The following is a 19,915-nucleotide window of genomic DNA, read 5'->3' as shown; positions in this document are numbered from 1 at the left end:
TGCGCTATAATATCACTATAAATTGACAAAAAAATTGGTTGATAAATATTGAGTAGTTTATGAGATATTTAATTTGTTTATAAAAAATTACCATTTTTTCAATTGCAAAAACGCGGTTGTTGCCGATAGAGTGTACAAGTTTTAAAGGTCTCATTTTGTTTGCTTTTATGTGTATTTTCGACAATTGTATTGATAAACTAAAATTTTAATGAAACACCCCTTCAAAATGGCGTTTGAAAATTGATGTAATTTGTTTAAAACTTGTTTTTTACTAACATCACCGGGATTAAAAATTTTGAAATTATTTTTCGATATTCGTGTTCCTGGTAGTTTTGGACACACTTACAAAAGAAAAAAAAATTCTAGATCCATTTTTTGCCGAGATAGCTGTTCCAAGTTTAAAAATTCATAATTTGTCTATTTATCAATATTAACATTTTAAAGTGCGTGAGTACATCTATCAACCCTATAAATAATAGGGTAGTTTATATAATAAATATTCGTCAATTTGTTATAAACAATTTTTTTTAAATTTTTTTCTCTAGATGTTATAAATAAAAGTTGACACAAAAGATTTTTATAAAAAAAATAATACTGAATTAGCATTAAAATTTGTTAAATGCTTTATTCTTTGTACTTTGTATTAAAATATATATGTATTTTACAATTAATTTTATAATCTTTTTAACAGGTAGATAATACACTAGGAATTGTGTATATATTTGTTAATGTTTATTAACTTATATACATAATATATTTATATAGAGGTTGTCCTCCATTATTTTTATATATTTAATTTTGTAGGTATTCACATTATTTTTGCGAGATTTTGCCCATGATTTGTACAAACAACAAAGTTTTTGTGATTCTTTAACGAAATTTTACTATTTTGTTAAATTTTCAAAAGAAAAATTTGTTTTAATGTTTTTTTTGTGATTATCTTTGGTGCCAAGTTTTATTTATCAGAATACTAGACAAAAAAATTTTTTTGAAAAAAAAATTGTTTATAACTAGTTAATGATTATTTATGGCAAAAAGGGTCGTGCAGATGTTATTATTTTTATATGCTACCCCAAATTAATATAAAATATTGAAATTGGCCCAATATTAACGGAGATATTGGAAACTATTCCTCCGCCAATTTTCAGACAAAAAGTTTTCATTTAAGGTGCTATGAATATCATCATTTTTTTAAATATTCTACAAGTTAAGTATTAAGGTTAATAGATATACTCACGTACTTTTAAATGTCAATATTGATAAATAAACAAATTATGAATTCTTAAACTGGGAAAAGCTATCTCGGCCAAAAATGCTTCTAGAAAATTTTTATTTCTTTTTGGATATGTCAAAAATTATCTAGAATACGAATATTGAAAAATAATTTAAAAATTTTTAATCCCGGCGATGTTATTAAAAAAATAAGTTAAAAACAAATTATACCAATTTTCAAACGCCATTATGGAGGGGTGATTAATTGAAATTTTGATTTGTCAATACATTTATCGAAAATATACATAAAAGCTAAACAAATGAGACCTTAAAAACTTCTATACTCTACAGGAAACAACCGCGTTTTTGCAATTGAAAAAATTGTAATTTTTTATAAACAAATTAAATATCTCATAAACTACTCAATATTTATCAACCAATTTTTTTGTCAATTTATTGTGATATTATAGCGCAACTTTTTATGCAAAAAAATATTTTATAGTGCTTATTTATATTGCAAATAATATTTTTTTAAATTTGTTTTTCAATATTGACTTACAAATATTTAAATAAATTATGGGTCAAATTTAATTTAGCAAGTCTCATATAAAAGACTGTTTCTTCATCTTTGCAGAAAAAAAATAGTAAAATCCTTAATAAAAACAATAATTACCGCAGCAGTTGAAAAAGTAAATTTTGTGCAAAAATTACCAATTTTTAATTATTTAAACAATGATCCCCTCATATGAGTCATATACATTCTTGAAAATATCTTTTGTTTGGACCTAAACTTTGATAAAAAATTTATTCCAACCTGTACGGAATTACATTTTGATTTACATGTATTGTAATTTTATTTGATCGGTCTATCATGCAATGAAATTTTGTGACACTACTGGCATTTCATAGGTTAATTAAGTTATATCAGCGATGTTTTGTGTTTTCTGCGTTATTCCTTTAATTCTTAGATTGTTAGTCTACTTTTATATAAAAAACAATTGTTTTTAAGCTTTTTAGAGACGTATTAGTATAATATAATATTTATGGATTAAAAATCCACGAGGAAAAAGTTTTCCTGTAGTTGGCTGTATACCATATATATTACAAAAACGAATAAAATCGTTTATAAAAGGTAAATTTGTTAAAATTAAAAAGGGCTACATCACAGAACTAGTTTGCGATCGGATGACCGATCATCATCAGTGCTTACCTAAAATGCGTATAACCTGATAAGATAGTGCAAATAAAAAAAACAATATTTAAAAACTTTGCATTATCTTATCAGGTTATATGCATTTTAGGTAAGTACTGATGATGATCGGTCATCCGATCGAAAACTAGTTCTGTGATGTAGACCTTTTTAGGGATATTAACAAATATACCTTTATAAAGCATATTATTCGTTTTTTATTTATGGATTATTTTCGAAGGCCGACATAATCAACCAAGAAAGAAGATGTATTTGGTGATATTTCTAGTGACTTTCTTGGATGTGAATCTTTCTTTTTAGTTTACTCCTCTTAGTTTAAAAACAAACCATAGTACAGCCCAAAATTGTATTATTTGCCTCAAAAATATAAAGCCGGCCACTCACGATACTGATACTAATTAACAAAAATTTTGATCGTGTGACTGGCCTGTCTGCTGCAGTACTACAGAATTGATATCATCGATGATTTTGTCGAACGACACCGCCGTATCATGAGTGGCCGGGTTAAAATAATAGAGTATGTATTTACCTCGTAAGTAAAGATATTTAAAAAAATGTTTTAAAAATTACGGGAAAATTCGTATATGAGACCGGACCTGATTCCGAAACATAAAGTGTGTTTAATTTCAGCTCCGATATATTCGCAATTTTATACCAGTATTTTCACAAGTAAATTAACAAAAGTGATATACTTGTTCAATAAAGATATGAGTAGAAGAACATTAATTAGATTGTAATAATATATTTATTTTGGAAATTTATCCAAATAAAATCTTCATATCAACACAACACCGGACTGGTTTTTTATTAACAACAATTAAAACCAGGGTCGTACTTGAATATGAAAATAATTAAAATAAATCGTTCAAGTAAAATTAAATGATGAATAATAATTTATCAACAATGGAAATTCCTACCACTTCTCAAAACAATCCAATGTACTCTACTATTGCATCTCAACAAGATAGTCCAAAAACTCCACTAAAAGAAGAAGCCATCATCTTCAGTTCAATCAATGGCGCAAAATTGCAAGATTATCTATTGCAACTAGGATCACTCGTTCAACCAAAAAAGATTATTTATTCGTCAAGAATCTCTAATAACCGAGTATGCATTTATCTTTCAAGCAAAGCTGTAGTTGATGACTTTCTAAATAAAACAAGATCCTTAAAAATAAATAATGAAGTACTTCTAGCACGTAAATTAGTTACTCCATCAGAACGTCTTCTCTTATCTAATGTTCATCCAACAATACCACAGGAAATGTTGAGCAATCCTCTCCAGAACCTGGGCTTGAAATTGATGTCACCAATAACATGTTTGAGAATTGGAGCTACAAATCCTGAATATAGCCACATACTCAGTTTTAGGCGTCAAGTATACATAGAACCCCTAAATAATATAACCATACCTGATTTTATCATGGTTAATCATGATAATGTTAGCTACAAAATATTTTTGTCCAGCGACCAATCGCTCTGCTTCAAATGCAAACAACATGGCCATCTTGCCTCACAATGTTCATCAGAAACCTCTTCCCTAACCAATTCTGATATGTCAAATACTACTTCAACTTCTAATCCACCTCAAAGTATCACTTCACAGGTTACCACAACAGATCACCAAAAAAATAATTCACCAAGTACCCCTCTTTCAATAAATTCGATGGAGGTGTCAAATATTAACCTTCCAACAACAGAAACATCAACCAAAAGATATTTATCAGAAACCCCATCTCCAACAGAAGATATAGGCATCCAATGTATTTAACACAGAACGCAATAAAAGTAATCCTACATCCAAAAAAATAAGAGGCGACACCAATTCTGAACTCGAAAAAAGCATAATAACATTCATTCAAGATTCACCCCAAGAACAGCAGATACAAGTAGACCAGAAATCACAAAATCAAATTCACACAGCAGCTAAAGTAACAATAGAAACCGAAGAAGCTGCAAAAAGATTTATCAATAAACATTCAAAATCATATGTCTTAAATTACGATGAATTTAGGGATTTACTAAATAAGACACACGGAGCTAATGATTTCTATAATATTGTTAAAAATTATACACCAGATTTAACATCACTCATTAAAATGCTTACAGACACTCATCCTCATTTTACTGACTCAAAATTAAAAAATCGAATCACACGACTACGCAAAAAACTAGAAAAACTATTACATCTTGAAGCATCTGAACTCGATAGTGATTCATGTGCTTCAACTAAATAATAAATCACTTTCAATAGTATATTACAATGGAATTTAAATGGGTATTACACCCATTTAAGCATGTTACAACTTCTTATCTCAGAATATGCACCAGATTTTATTTCGTTACAAGAAATCCACTTCAAAAATAACTCAACAAACAACCTGAAAGGTTATATCGGATTTTACACTAATCGACCCAATCAAAACTATGCCAGTGGAGGAGTAGCTCTATATATAAGGTTGGACCATGGCAACCACCCGAGGTATCCAGACGACAGCAAATAATTATTTCCCGTTTACGACTTGGACATACCCAGTTTTCTCATGAACATTTGCTTAAAAAAGAAGAAACTCCAATTTGTGATGAGTGTGGTTCACCCCTTAGGCAGGCCGCACATCAAAGAAACATGAAACGTGAAACATTAAACGTGAAACATGAAACAAATAGATTGTAAAAAAAGTAACCGTTTCATGTGATAAGCTAATCGATAAAACAAAAATAAAATTTGTATAGTCGGCAATGGATAGTGACGTGGTCGTTGCTGTCGGCGCCGCTCTTTAATTGCTTTTTAATATCAAAGAAACGTGAAACATGAAACAAAAATAAATTGTGAAGAACGAAACCGTTTCATGTTATATAGTGTAGGAAACAAAGGTTAAACTTCGCAAATAAGTCCGGTTATATATTTTTTTCAGTATATCAAGGGTTGGTTTTAATGAAACTAACTTTTTCTTAAAAGATTTCGCCCCGTAACACCCATTTTCATCCCTTTAAAGAGGGTAGTTTGTTGTTTTTGCGAAACGTAGCCCTTCCTGTACGTCATTGCAAAAAATTCCTCAATAGAAATATGAAGAGGACTATATTTCCTACAATTTATTCCGCGACAGCATATATCTGTCACACACCGTTTAGCCGAGGTGGCGCCCCAAATTTGGCAAGTTTTTAAAAAAGATGTTTTTAAAAAATATATACCATCTGAACCGCTTATGCTAGCGTAAAAAAACTTTCAGCGATTACCTATGTACAAGTATTATTTACAAATTTGTATAATTCACCCCCATATTTTCCCCGAAATCACCCCAAAAAAAGGAAAATGAATAAAGAAAATATGCAAAAATTGACTCTGGGCCACCACTGTGGCTTTAAGGCGCAAAGAAAGTTAAATATATATAGGTCATAATATGTAGCAGACAGTGTGTTCTTTTATTTGTCATAAGTATATTATTAATAAAATGAATAGGTGACGAAAAAAAAAACAAAAACTGGAGCCCGCCAAAGCATTTCTGAGGTTTGCTGCGCCACTGTGCCGTAACTGTTGCTTAAACGAAAAAAAAAATGCATAGGAACTTATTTGTAGAGCAAATAGTGGTCTTTAATTCTGTATAAGCGTTGTTTCAAAAAAATATATAGGTAATGAGAAAATCGTAAAAACATGCTCGCCAAACTTATTTTCAGGGATAGGGGTAGTTTCCGCAGGGATTTTGCAATAACCGTGATATATAAAAGTATATTGATGTGATCTTGATTATTGATATGAGATAATATTTTTATATGTCATTTAATTTAATCAATGCATTAATAATAATCTAATTAATTTACCAGATCACATATCAATATGTTTTCAATCTCAGGGCTTTTTATAAAATTAATTACTTACTTACGTGGCTTCTAAGTATTTCTCAATGGTTCCTAATCGGGATAGGAAAGAAAAGAGTAAAATAATAACACATATGGGTTACAATTGTAATCAAAATATTGTTTATTTTATTTAAATGGCAATCACTGCTTACTATTTGCTATATCTTATGATTCTTAAACATAACATTTACACATGGGAATCTTATTTCCTTTTGGTTTCCAATTGACAGTTTTTATTAACATTTAACTATTATGATTTATTAGCAACAATTCTATTTAAGTTTGATGAAGCTTTTCTGATATTATTGATTATGTTTCTTCAATTTTAAATGTGGTATTTAATACGAAAAACCCATACATTCATGTCCAAACAAATGAGACTGACCTTTTTCTGGTGAACTGAGAATGTCTTCACACAAGACCCGTTTCCTGCTATCCTTGGCTGCAATCAAAACCTCGTCCTGGCTTCCAGTAATGTTCTCCTTTGAAACTAGCTCGTATAGCTCTCGTTTCCTGCTTCTGTCGTGATGCTGTGTTCTACCTTTTTCGAAACTGCAATCAGCTACCGGGAACTCTTGGCTCAAGGAGGTTCTTTTACTCTCAACCTGGCCTACCTCTCGTTCCACGATAGATACTCCACACTCACGGAACTACACCGGCTTTCTCACTCTCCGTACACTACCGTCTACTACTCGACTTCACTTCTCGACAGCTCAAAACATTCTGATCTCTCTTTGTCATTCATTCCCCTACTTTCCAAATATCCCTTCCAGATTCACAAATCAAACTTCCACCACCAACTCTCATTCGCAGTATTCCTCAAAACCAATTTTTAATCTTTCTAAATATGCTTAATGGATTTCAAAAGAAAAATAGTTAATTCCCATTCTAAAATTACTTTCTACTAATTACAAAATTTAATGATCTATTATCTACTTCCAGTAAGTCTTATTTAGCATCGGCTAATGATCGAACCTTCCGCGAACAACGATAATGACCTATTATCGATTTCACTTGAGTTTTATTTTAAGCGCATTGTCCCGAGTTTCGTTTAATCACTTCTTAAAATTAAATATAACAATTTGTTGTATACAGGTTGTTCTAAATTTATATGCCCGTGGTTGAGAAAATTGAAAATATTTTATACCAAATTGAATTCTGTTTATAATTATCAAAATTTAATTTTCATATCAAATAGAAATATAACAATATATAAACATATTTATAAAAAAAACCCTACTATTGGAGTAGCATTTTTCCCTACTCCCTTTAAAGAAATGAAAATATCTGTTCCGGGGCAAATCTTTAAAAAAAAGTTAGTCTCCTAATAAGCACCCCTTGATATACCAGAAAAAAAATAATACCGGACTTGTGTCGAGTTTGCGAAGTTTAATCTGTGTTTATTACACTAATATACTAGTCAAGGTCGTTGCTGTTGTGGCAACTCTTTTATTACTGTGCAAAAATCATAACCATAGTACAGTGGAACCTCGATAAGTCGGATTAATTGGGACCGCGGCCGATCCGGGTTATCGAAAATCCGGGTTAGACGGAGAATATGGTAAAAATTACTAAAATATAGTATGTATATTTACAGATAAACTCCATTATAATTGCAAAAACATGAAATACATATAATATGCACAGTCATGGGCGCCCATATAAAAATTTTCAGGGGGGCCAGACGTGAAGATTTTGCACATTATATTTTGTACACTATGGATAACAATATATAGTTTAAAGCATCCGAAAAGCTAGGGGGCCACGACCCCCCTGCCCATGGGTATGGGCGCCTATGTGCACAGTACATCTAAACTACGTACAGTTGTATACAGTATTGTTCATTTATTGGTAAAAAACTCAGTCAAACTAAAAACATGTTTGTTTTGTCTGATGAAAATATGTCCGAGTTAACCGGACTTCCGGGTTATCGGAGGCCGACTTATCGGGGTTTCCCTGTACATAATATTTGGTTGCAAACGAATTAAATAATCATCTTTCTAAATTTGCTAAATTTCAATCATTTTATAGAATGAGTATTCAAACATTTACATTCTTTTATTGTGGGTCCTGGTTTAAAAAAACGATATTTTCTTGTTATTGTCTATTCGAGTACCACTTCAGGTTATAATTATTGTACAACTCTTCGTCACAGTATATAGCGGTTCTACAGTAAAATCACTCCTCTGTCGGCGCTTTGATCTTTTAAAATTTAACAAAATAGAACCCTTAAATCAACAAATTAAATAGGTATAGTTGGTTCGCTAAACTCAGACACAACTTGGCTAGTGATTTTAGTAGGTAATTTTTTTGTTTTAGGCCAACTTTGCCAAAATTGGCAAAATGACTAACTATTTAGTAATTATATTTTTGCCAGTTTTACAAAACTGGCAAAATTGCTTACTAAAATCACTAGCCAGTTGTGTCTGAGTTTAGCGAACCGACTATATCTACCTAAAAAGGGACGAAATAACCTACATAGCTAGAGTCAGTCTTTCTGATAGAGAAGGAAAGAAAGCAGCAAAACAACGTTTGACTTTTTTCTATGTGCAAATATGGAAGGTTTGAAAGATTGAAAAAAGTAAAAATTCCCATCTTATAAGGGGTCTCATATAGACAAATTACCCTTAGAATGTGTCTCTAAGAAAAAAGCTTGGATGACAATAAAACTTATGACAAGATAACTACATAAATTTGATAATAAAATGAAAAAACACAATAGAAAAGTGCTTCTTTTCCTAGATAATGCCGAGTCTAAAGTTCCATTATAAATGTTAAAATAGTCTTCCTACCACCCAAAACCACTTTATTTTGAAAGAAGAAAGAATATTCAGAATTTCAAACTGATTTAACGAAATTTTTTCAATAAAATACTTCTAGCGTTTATTAACAGTGGATGTGATTTCCAGAATTGCGAAAAAGTATCTCCTGCTACAGTTAAGAAATGTTTTTCGAATGCAGGTTTCTCTGATGTTATCCAAAAAGATCCACATTTTGATGAAGAGGACAAGATACCCCTTGCTGATCTCTTTCGTACAGTCCGTAATGAAATTTTAGATTTTTATTCAATTTGTTTCCATTGAGAGTGATATATCTTCCTTTAAATAGTTCTAACTTCAGTATTACGGACATTGTTGAAGAACTGAGCGATATGATGAAAAAGACAATTGTGACAATAGTGATGTAGACGAATGTGAAACTCCAAAATCTATCTAATATTAGCGATTGTGTGCAAAATTTTGGGACTAAAAAATTATTTATGGTGCAGAAATAATGGTGAAATTTGTATTAATGGATGTGTCTGGAATTTTACTTAAATATGAAGATGAGGTTCTTAAATTAAAGCCAATATCTTTTATGTATTTGTGGACTGCAACACCAATAGTGACCTATAGTACAATAGCGGCCACCTTTATATAACGTCCAACAGTTTTTTCTTTGTTAGTGGTCGTTATTAATATGTTTTAGTAGGTAAATAAAAAAGGTCGTTTTCGTTCCAAACGACTGAGAAGTTTATTATTATAAATAAAGTTCAAAATTTCCAAAAAAGCAATTTTCGCTATTTTATTTATAAAATTAATAATTCTCATTATTTTTATAATCTATAAATTGTTCCTACCTGCGCTAGCTGATCCTTAAAACATGGCACACTTTCTTGCGTTGTGTCAGAAAACGAATAAATATTTACAAAATCGTTATCGGATAAAGTGTCTAGGATAGCCTCTGCTGTAGCTCTCGCTAAGTTGGCTCTATGCCCTGTCATTGATCCGGAGTTATCGATTAATATAACTAAGTCTTTTGGAGAAGTTGCTGCGTTTACGTACCAAGCAGAAGATCGGAAATCGTAAACGTTCCGATCACTTCTTGGCCTTTGCCATACTGTGGAGATAGTATCATCTGGAGGCCAAGCAATACCTGAAAATATTGGAGAGAAAAGCTTGATTAGTCCCCTAAAAACAACATTTTTTTTTATTTATACGCACAATAGGGTATTAAGACCTAGGGAATTTTAATAAAACATAATCATGAGATTATCTAATTACAATTATTTTAAACAAAACTCAACCCTAAGTATATACAAAACTCTTAACTACTCTGAAGGGCCTGACGAATAATATTTCTCGTCACTTCTATTTTGTGCTTTTCTTTTCCAGTCCCTCACCTTCACATATTTAAGGTCTTCCTCCACTTTATTGATCCACTTCGTTCTGGATCTACCTCTTCTTTTGGGACCGGTTAATTTTCTGGTCATTACTAGTTTAGGCATTTTGTTTACTGACATTCTTTCTATATGTCCCAAGCATCTGATTCTCTGTGACTTGACGAACCGGGTGATAATAGGTTCTTTGTACAAAACCATTAATCGGTTGTTGGTTTTTATCTCCCTACCCAAACGATTGAGTATCCTCTTCCTTCGTATTTAATGTTCATGTCTCGCAGGCATATGCAGACACGTATTTTGAGTTTATTAGGGATCTTAAACTACCTAATTTTATGTTCCCTTTTGCTATTCTGGCATCGAGCTCCCATCTCTATTTTCCATTTTCGTCGAATACTACACCCAGGTATTCGTAATTATCCGTCCTTTTAAAACTATTTTTACCACTTACAGACCTCACACTAAAGTCTTCTTCTTCATATCTTTCTTCTGTCTCTCCCATGATCATATATTTGGTTTTGTCTTCATTTAGCCCCAATCCGAATTTATGTGCTTTATGAGAAGATGTCTACAAACCACCAGGACACATAGAATAAGGACAGAGGAAATATGGAACAAAATGGAAGTAGAATACTTAATTACAAAAAAGTTGGAAAACAGATCCCTGCAGTTGTACGAGCATGTACAAAGAATTCCAGGGCACAAGTGGCCGAAAAGAATATTGGACTGGGACCCGCCGGAAATAAGATGGAGAGGAAGACCTGATATGATATGGAAAACGTACGTAGGAAATTATATGATAGATAGAAATCTCAAAGAAGGTGACTGGGAGAATAGAGTGCTGTGGAAGATGAACACGGCAAACTCATTATGGGAAAAAGCCGAAGAAGAAGAAGAAGAAGAAGAAGAAGAAGACGAAGAAGAAGAAGAAGAAGAAGAAGAAGAAGAAGAATTGCTTTAATTATTCACTGATATCGAATTTATTTTCTGACAAAAAATTGTAGCGCATAATAGTGATCATAAAAACAATTTATTGTAGATGGGGCATGATATATTCTAGAGAATTTTTGTTCTAAATGGATATATCTTGAATCTATATATTCTTTCAGTTGGTTATGTTTTTTATTTTCCTCTAATCGCTTTTTATTTTCTTGTTCTTTTTCAGTTGGCCTTAATATTTGAATTTTTAGATGAGTTGGTTTTATTTTTAAGTCTGCATATTATTGTTCAGTTCGTTTTATCTATTCAGTCTACTACTAAACTTCCACTTATATATTTAGTCCATACAAACAAACCAAACATATGAAATTTTCAACCCTTACAATGGAACAAACACTAAACTATTGATCTGAAAGAGCCACGATTCTATTCTCAACTCCAGGTGGAAAACAAGAAAACCGGGAAGGAAACAATAGCTTGTGCACAACACGCTAACCGAAGAAAATAAAAGAAAGGATATTTTAGAGCATAGTGTTGAATATGACCTTATATGGAGCAGAAGTATGGCCGATGACAACAACAATACAAAATAAAAGAAGAACAGATAAATTAGACTTTATGAGAAGATGTCTACAAACTACCAGGAAGGATAGAATAAGGACAGAGGAAATATGGAACAAAATGGAAGTAAAATGCTTAATTACAAAAAAGTTGGAAAACAGATCCCTGCAGTTGTAGTACGAGCATGTACAAAGAATGCCAGAGCACAAGTGGCCGAAAAGAATATTGGACTGGGACCCCCCGGGAAGAAGACGGAGAGGAAGACCTGCTTTGAAATGGAAAACGTACGTAGAAAATGATATTATAGATAGAGACCTCAGAGAAAGTGACTGGAAGAATAGAGTGCTGCTAAAGTAGATGAAGAGTTGCTTTAATTATTCATTGAGATCGAATTCCTTTTCTGACAAACAATTGTAGCGAATAATAGTGATCATAAAAAAATATCAGTGTAGATGGAGCATGATATTTATATTCTAGAGAATTTTTGTTCTTAATGGAATTTTTTATAAAAAAAAGTCTGTTTTCAGTCTGGTAGGATATAGAATGACATTTTTTGATGTTGTTTTATGTGCTATTAGATTGAAAACTTAGTTTTTTGATAGCAGTTGCCGCTAGGGCATCCCTGCCATTTCGTTCGTTGCAATCCGTGACAGCACGCCGGAGTTTGTCCTAGTTGGGTCAGAGAGAGCAGCATATGTGCCCCCTGATGAGAGACTAATAAGTTTCGAAACCGGTAGAGGTGCTTGCTGCACTCTCTGATTGAACTGGAATAATGATGCGGCTGTAGTTTCGTGTTGCAACGAAATTGAAAATGGTTATTCATTTTTGGAATTTTTTAGAATCTATATATCATTTCAGTTGGTTCGACTTTATATTTTCCTCTAAAGGCTCTTTATTTTGTTGTTCTTTTTCAGTTGGTCTCAATATTTGAATTTTTAGGTGAGTTGGTTTCATTTTTAAATTCTGCATATATTGTTCAGTTCGTTTTATCTATTCAGTGTACTACTAAACTTCCACTAATATATTTAGTCCATACAAACAAACCAAACTTATAAAGTTTTCAACTCTTACAATGGAGCAAACACCAAACTATTGATCTGAAAGAGCCACGATCCTATTCTCAACTCCAGGTGGAAAACAAGAGCACCGGGAATGAAACGATAGCTTGTGCTTCGTATAGCGAAAACAGTGTTGCATATGAAACAGTTTTGCCTGGGACTTTCCCGGGTCACGAATATTTCATAAAATAATTAAGAAAGTTTAATAAATACGGCCATTTTGTTGCCTGTTGGCTATAAAAGTTAGAGAATTAAGTTATAAAATTTTAATTAGCGACCATTAAAGTGTAGTTATTGTCAAAAAGGCATGCAAACTTACACATTTATACACAGCACTTTCAAATATAGAGACGTAAACCACCTACATCTTAAATAACCACATATAAACTACATGAAGGTCCTTGTTAAACTTTACTTAATATTAAGAGAGAGAGAGAGAGAGAGAGAGAGAGAGAGAGAGAGAGAGAGAGAGAGAGAGAGAGAGAGAGAGAGAGAGAGAGAGAGAGAGAGAGAGAGAGAGAGAGAGAGAGAGAGAGAGAAAGAGAGAGAGGAGAGATAGAGAGAGAGAGAGAGAGAGAGAGAGAGAGAGAGAGAGAGAGAGAGAGAGAGAGAGAGAGGCAGTACCAGTTACAAGACACGACGAACATTGCATCCTCCCCATCTCCCTCTATTTTTCTCCTTTGTAAAATTGTAGTGGCGTTATGTAATTTGTTTGACTACTTATTTCTGTCCAATTATCTCTATCCTGTGCGTATTGTTTTGTTTTGGAGATTGAGTAACCAGTCATGTCCTTTAATTGGTCCAAGCATAGTAATGGAGATCTTCCTCTGGATCTTTTGCCCGCTACGTTGCCTTCAACTACCAGCCGTTCTACGCCTTCTCCTCTTTTAGTTATATGTCCAAAATATCTTAGTAGGTATGTTTTGGTTGATAGTTGTGGTGAGTCTAGATTTCATGTTAAGTTCTTCAAGTATTGAATTACTTATGTGATGTGTGATCCGTGGTATGTGCAACATTCTACGGTCGACCCACATTGTAAATACCATCATATGCTTCGAATCAGCTTTTTCGATAGTTCATGTTTCTGAAGCGTAGGAGACGATAGGAAATATTAATACTCGAAAAAGGCGTAATCTTGTGTTTTGATAATGTCAGTGTTCCTCAATATTTTTGTGAGTTTGGCTGGTGCCGATCTGGATTTGGCCATTGTGATACGTAGACGGAATTCGTCTTCGCACTCTCCATTGTAAGTGATAAAGGAGCTTAAGTAATTAAGTGACTGACCACTTCGTAATCTGTCATATTTCTTATCTCTGTTTGTTTGTTTCTTATAAACATTGCATATACTAACATAATACATGGACCATCTCATCGGAAGAAATATTTATAGAATTCCAATAAAAACTTTAGAGTGTAAAATGATATGTCGTTGGTATTAATGAGGTAAGACCAAAACTGATATTATATCGCACCTCCGCTCAAATAGTGTCACAACTCAAAACAAAATAAAAACAGTTTTATTGCACCAACAGTAGTTAATAAAACTGCAAAATCATAACTCAAGAAGTGTTACGTTTATAGTTCAAGTATCTGTCGTTAGGTGACATGTTGATTTGTATTGATTTGTGGAAGTATTGAAAACAAAAATTTTCAGTGTTTTATTGTTAGAACGGAATAAAGACTTACCTTCCTTCTTATGTTAATATAAAGATCTCTATATTTTTTATGCATTATAAATGTTACAATGTTTTCTAAATCGGAAAATAATTAACTGTGCTTAAACATTTAGTGATACATTACTTGCCGACTTGTATATTAGTCTTGGAGTTTGTACTTCTAAGTACATAATGTTACTTCTAAGTACATAATGTTGCCTTACAAGTTGTAAACAAGCCACAAGATTTTGGAAAACTTTGTTGGAACACTTTGAAAAGCTGATGCATTCGCAACTTTATGTTTTATTTATCTTTTATATAAAACACTATATGTACTAGTCTGTTCAATAATTTTTGCAGTTCGATAAAAAAATCACAATTTTAGGGGTTGAAATACACTTTATTATTTAGTATAGTCTCCTTGACAACTTGTTCCAACGAGATTCCAACTTATAAATTCCATCCCTGAAGTAAGTATCTGGAAGGGCTGCAAAATACGATTCCACAGAGCTGTTATGACCTCATCATTTGCTGAAAAACGCTTTCGACGTATGCATTCTTTAGGTATTGAAACAGATGGAAGTCGCTAGAGGCCAAATCTGATAAATACGGTGGATGCTGCATCAATTCGAACTTTAATTCATGGATCTTAGCCATTGTTAAAACGCTCATATGACACAGTGCATTGTCCTGATGAAAGAAGATTATTTTCTGCAAACTGGGTCTTTTTCACGAATTTTTTCCATCAGCTGGTCTAAATGTCTACAATAAAAGCCAGAATTTATTGTTTTTATATTTTTTATGTTTATTGTTCACCTATTTTCAAGTAATCCACAAAAATAATTCCTCTCACATCCCAAAAAATTGATGCTAATATATTATTGGACGATTTCTATACACGAACTAGTTTAGGTGCCGAAGAACCATGTTCACACCACCCTTTAGCCTCTAATTTTGATTCACAATCATGGTGATAGACCAAAGTCTCATCCATGGTGATGAATCGCCGCACAAAATCTACTTTATCCTTTAGAAAACGCTCTAAATGTTGCTGAAAAAGTCCATTCGAATGTGTTTTTGCTCCTTTGTTAGCGAATGCGACAACCATTGTGAACACAGCTTTCTTAAACCCTATGCTTCAGTCAAAATATTGCTTACACTACGAAGTGAGATGCCTAGGGCTTCCACTAAATCACTTGCAGTCACTCGACGATTTTCCAATACCATATCCTGTATTTTTTCTACGATTTCTGGTGTAGTTGCTGTTTTTGGATCCTTGACGTAGATCGCCTTCAAGGCTTGTACGACCACATTTAAATTCAGCAACCCATCTTTCTATTGTACTAATTGAAGGCAAAGAGCCCTTATATACTTTCAACCTTCGTTAATAAATTCCCTTTGCTTTGAATCCTTCCACATCCACAAATTAAAATTCAATCACTGCAGGATACTTACCAGAAGTAAGGATGAAAATTTGGGAATAGGTAGTTAAAATTGTCTATTATTATATAAGAAAAAGTTTACAATTCTACATCCCCTCCATTTTACAAAAATTGGGAAATACGGGGTAAAAAATATTTTCTCAGAAGTGAAAAAATATACGTTCAAAATAGGCCCGGAATTGGATAAAATGACTGAGTTGATGAAATGACTGACAATGAATGAGTTTTTTCACTAAGTCAATACTTTTCGACTTATTTGCGAGTGAAAATGTTTTTTTATGTATTTTTAACAAATAAAAAACATGTTTTTGGACGGTTATTCGCAGATAACTGAAAAAGTAAGTATTCTAGCGAAAAAATATTCTGAGTAAAAATATAGCTTATAAAAAATTGAAAAAAATGGTGTACGCGTGAGATCTGCAGACCCAGTAGAAGCAGAGTTGTAGCTAATAAAAAGAAAGTACGTTCTTCTTCGTCAAATTCCAAATCGAATAGTTCAGTGTGAAATAACCAAAAAACAGAGCATTTTTCGGGGAAAATTCATTACAACTTTTTTAAAGTGTTTAAAAGAAATGTTTATTTTTGTTTTTTAAGAAAACTTCTAGCAATAAAAATAAGTGAGTTACGCTCAAAATATTGTTGGTCTCTTTTATTTTTTGGTACAAAAATCGCGAAAATCACCCCTTAATTAGCTTCTCAAATAAAATTATTCGTTACCGCTTTACAGGTTACTTTACTTATGTATTGTTTAAATTATCTATAAGTTTCATTGGTTCAAAGTGCTCAGTTTTGAAAAATGTCGGGTTCAAAATAAAGCTTTTTTTTAATTTTGAAAAAAATCTTAATTGTTTATGGAATTAACTTAAAAACAATTAGGAATACCAAAAATCTCAAAGAGTAATAAAATGTACGTTTTGCTTTTCTGAATATTTTTTATTTTTTGTTTTCTTGTTAGACAAAAATTGGTTATGCTATGGCTGTTCAAAATTTGCCTAAACTTGTGATTAGTTACTCGTTCAAGCCATTTTAACTACAGCTTTTTCAAAACGAAGCACTTTGAAGCGATGAAACTTACAAATCATATAAATAATACATAGACAAAGTAACTTGTGAAGTGGTAATGTTAAAATTTATATGTGGTGCTAATTAGAGGGTGATTTCCGCGATTTTTTTACCAAAAAATAAAAGGGGCCAACAATATTTTGAGCGTAATTCACTTACTTTTAAAATTACAAGTTTTTTTAAAAAACAAAAATGAACCTTTTTTTTGAATACTTTAAAAAAGTTAATATGAATTTTCCCCTAAAAGTGCTCCGTTTTTGGGTTATTTCACATTGAAATATTCGATTTGAAATTTGACGAAGAAGAACCTACTTTTCATTAGCTGCAACTCTGCTTCTACTGGGTCTACAGACCTCATATATACACCATTTTTTTCAATTTTTTATGGCCTATATTTTTGCTAAGAATATTTTTTTCGCTAAAATACTTACTTTTTAAGTTATCTCCGAAAAACCGCCCAAAAACATGTTTTATTTTGTTAAACATGAACATATTCACTCGCAAATAACTCGAAAAGTATTGACTGAAAAAACTCTATAGAAGAAAAGTTGTTTAGAATTAGTCATTTTGTCCAATTCCGGTCTTATTTTGAATGTATTTTTTTCATCTTCGAGAGGGGGGTATTCCCCTCCATTTTTATAAAATGGAGGGGATGTAGAATTGTAAACTTTTTCTTATATAATAATAGACAATGTCAACTAACTATTCCCAAATTTTCCTCCTTCCTTTATTTTTTTGGGGTCAGATTGTTCTTTGATCGGGCTACTACAGTACATACTTACAATAATCGTATTCATTGTAAAAAATACTGTAACACATCAATACTTAATGGCTTATAAACAAAGAATGAATTGATATATTAAAATGAAACTTCACACACGTTCATATAAAGAGTGCACCAACAAAACAAAAATAAAATAGGCTAGTTGCAAAGCCCTCTCTTAACGAACCGCAAAACTTATTGAACAGTCTAGTATCTTAAACAAAAGTTGTAAATACTCTTTATTCTTACCTGGATATCGTCGTAAAAAACCAGTGGAACTTCCGAAAAACTGCCATGATAACGTAGGATCTCCTTCGTAATTATTAATAAATAATGGATCTAGGTTTTCGGACCATTGGATTGCATTCATAACATCGGTATCTAGAAAAAAAAAGAAAATCCATAAATTTACTGTTTTTCTAGAAATCACAATAAAGAATTGTAAACAAAAAGTAAATCAACAATACGTCCCTAACTATAAGTATATCACACCCGATAAAACAATTTTTCATGCCACTGGTCTACTACCAATTGGAATTGATTCAAACGAAGCTGGGAAGAATTAAGACAAGGACTGTCCGGTTCTAAATGAAACTACAAAACCAAGCATGTTGGCTATCCGAAATTTGCTTGCAGCTATTCGAAATAATTCTGTTGTTGACGTATTCAACCACTTTTCCAGATTTTGAAGCCAAGATATTCTTCTTCTCCCTGGTCCACTCTATTTAAGTACCTTGCCCTGAAGAATGAGTTGCAACAAGTCGCAAACTCTTTTCATTTCTTATAAAATAGTATTGGTGGCAGAAAAATGAAACAAGGATTAAACATTGTATTTAATAAAGTAATCGAAGAAGCAGAGGTTCTCAAGAATGGTACAATTCCGAAGTCATTCTTCTATTTCCAAAAATGAGACAAAGCGAACGATAATTACCGACCAATATCCTTACTATAAACTTACTGGCTACAAACTGGCTACAAGCGGCCCAGTGTAGAGAACACTGGAAAGAACTGAGGGAGGCCTATGTCCAGCAGTGGACGCGATTGGCTGATTGATGACGATGATCCTTACTATAAAATCTATATAAATTACTAACAAAAATCCTAACCAACCGCCTAATAAATAAGCTCGACTGCTATCAACCTTTTAAGCAGGTTGGATTCAGAAAACATTTTAGTACCATATACAGAGAGGGGTCAGGCCATGGAGTTGGGATGTCTACATTGTAAAATGACGTACATCCTATCCTCCATGCTATGGCATGCTGGACGAGCCATACAGCCTGTAGTCAACACTCCGAAATATGAGCGGGATTACAAAGTGTAGCAATACTCATACGCTTATGAAACGCACCTGGCGGATCGTAAGGGCCTTCACATTTTACTCACTTTCAACTAGTCTTGAGTGAAATGTCTTTAATCTTTCCTATCAGCCTCTCTTGGCTAACTCTTGTTTCTTCCGACCCCAAATGACTATTATGTTTCCGAGGGCAGACGGGTCACTATATTTCTTTCTACTACATACTCTTCACCGAATGATTGCCGGTATAAGCAATCCCCCACTTACTGACCAACGGCTTCGGGCAGATGAGTTGGTAAATGGTAGGGCACTCTTTTGTCCTAGGGTCAAGAAATTGGCCCTAAAGGCGAATGAACCCATGAAGTGGTCAACGGCATAAGGATACGGAAGGGAACGGAAAACAACTGTATTAAAGGTCTAAAATGGCATTCCTAGACAATCATAATGGCATTTGAGAAAGACCAAAGACACCTTACTGATCATGGAAGTCGGAAACCAAGATCCGGCAGGAGAGGTACACTTGAAGAATATGAGGCCTCTCAGGTCGTCAGCAAACGAAACCATCATAATCAGAAGGAAACCAAGAAAACCATTTATTTAGAAAAAATAGAAAAAGGAAGAACCCTAAGACTGGCCACATGGAACGTGAAGAGTTTTTATCAACCAGGTAAGCTCGATAACCTAACAGCTGAAATGGATC

At 32.7% G+C, this 19,915-nt stretch overlaps 1 protein-coding gene across 2 annotated transcripts in view; it reads right to left on the bottom strand.

Moving 5' to 3' along the window:
* The window catches only part of LOC114325436 (voltage-dependent calcium channel subunit alpha-2/delta-3), a 144,742-nt gene that overhangs the window by 82,700 nt on the left and 42,127 nt on the right, over positions 1–19,915 (bottom strand). For both annotated transcript variants that reach the window (XM_028273509.2, XM_050663520.1), the window contains exons 5-6: positions 18,168–18,299; positions 9,899–10,194 (exon numbers count right to left, since the gene is read on the bottom strand). In XM_028273509.2, the coding sequence (XP_028129310.1) occupies positions 9,899–10,194; positions 18,168–18,299 (428 nt within the window). The remainder of the gene's footprint in view (positions 1–9,898; positions 10,195–18,167; positions 18,300–19,915) is intronic.

Source organism: Diabrotica virgifera, chromosome 10 (genome assembly GCF_917563875.1).
Source record: "Diabrotica virgifera virgifera chromosome 10, PGI_DIABVI_V3a".
Lineage (NCBI taxonomy): Eukaryota > Metazoa > Arthropoda > Insecta > Coleoptera > Chrysomelidae > Diabrotica > Diabrotica virgifera.
The sequence above is the reverse complement of the archived record's forward strand: the minus strand, read 5'-3'. Positions and strand labels throughout refer to the sequence as shown.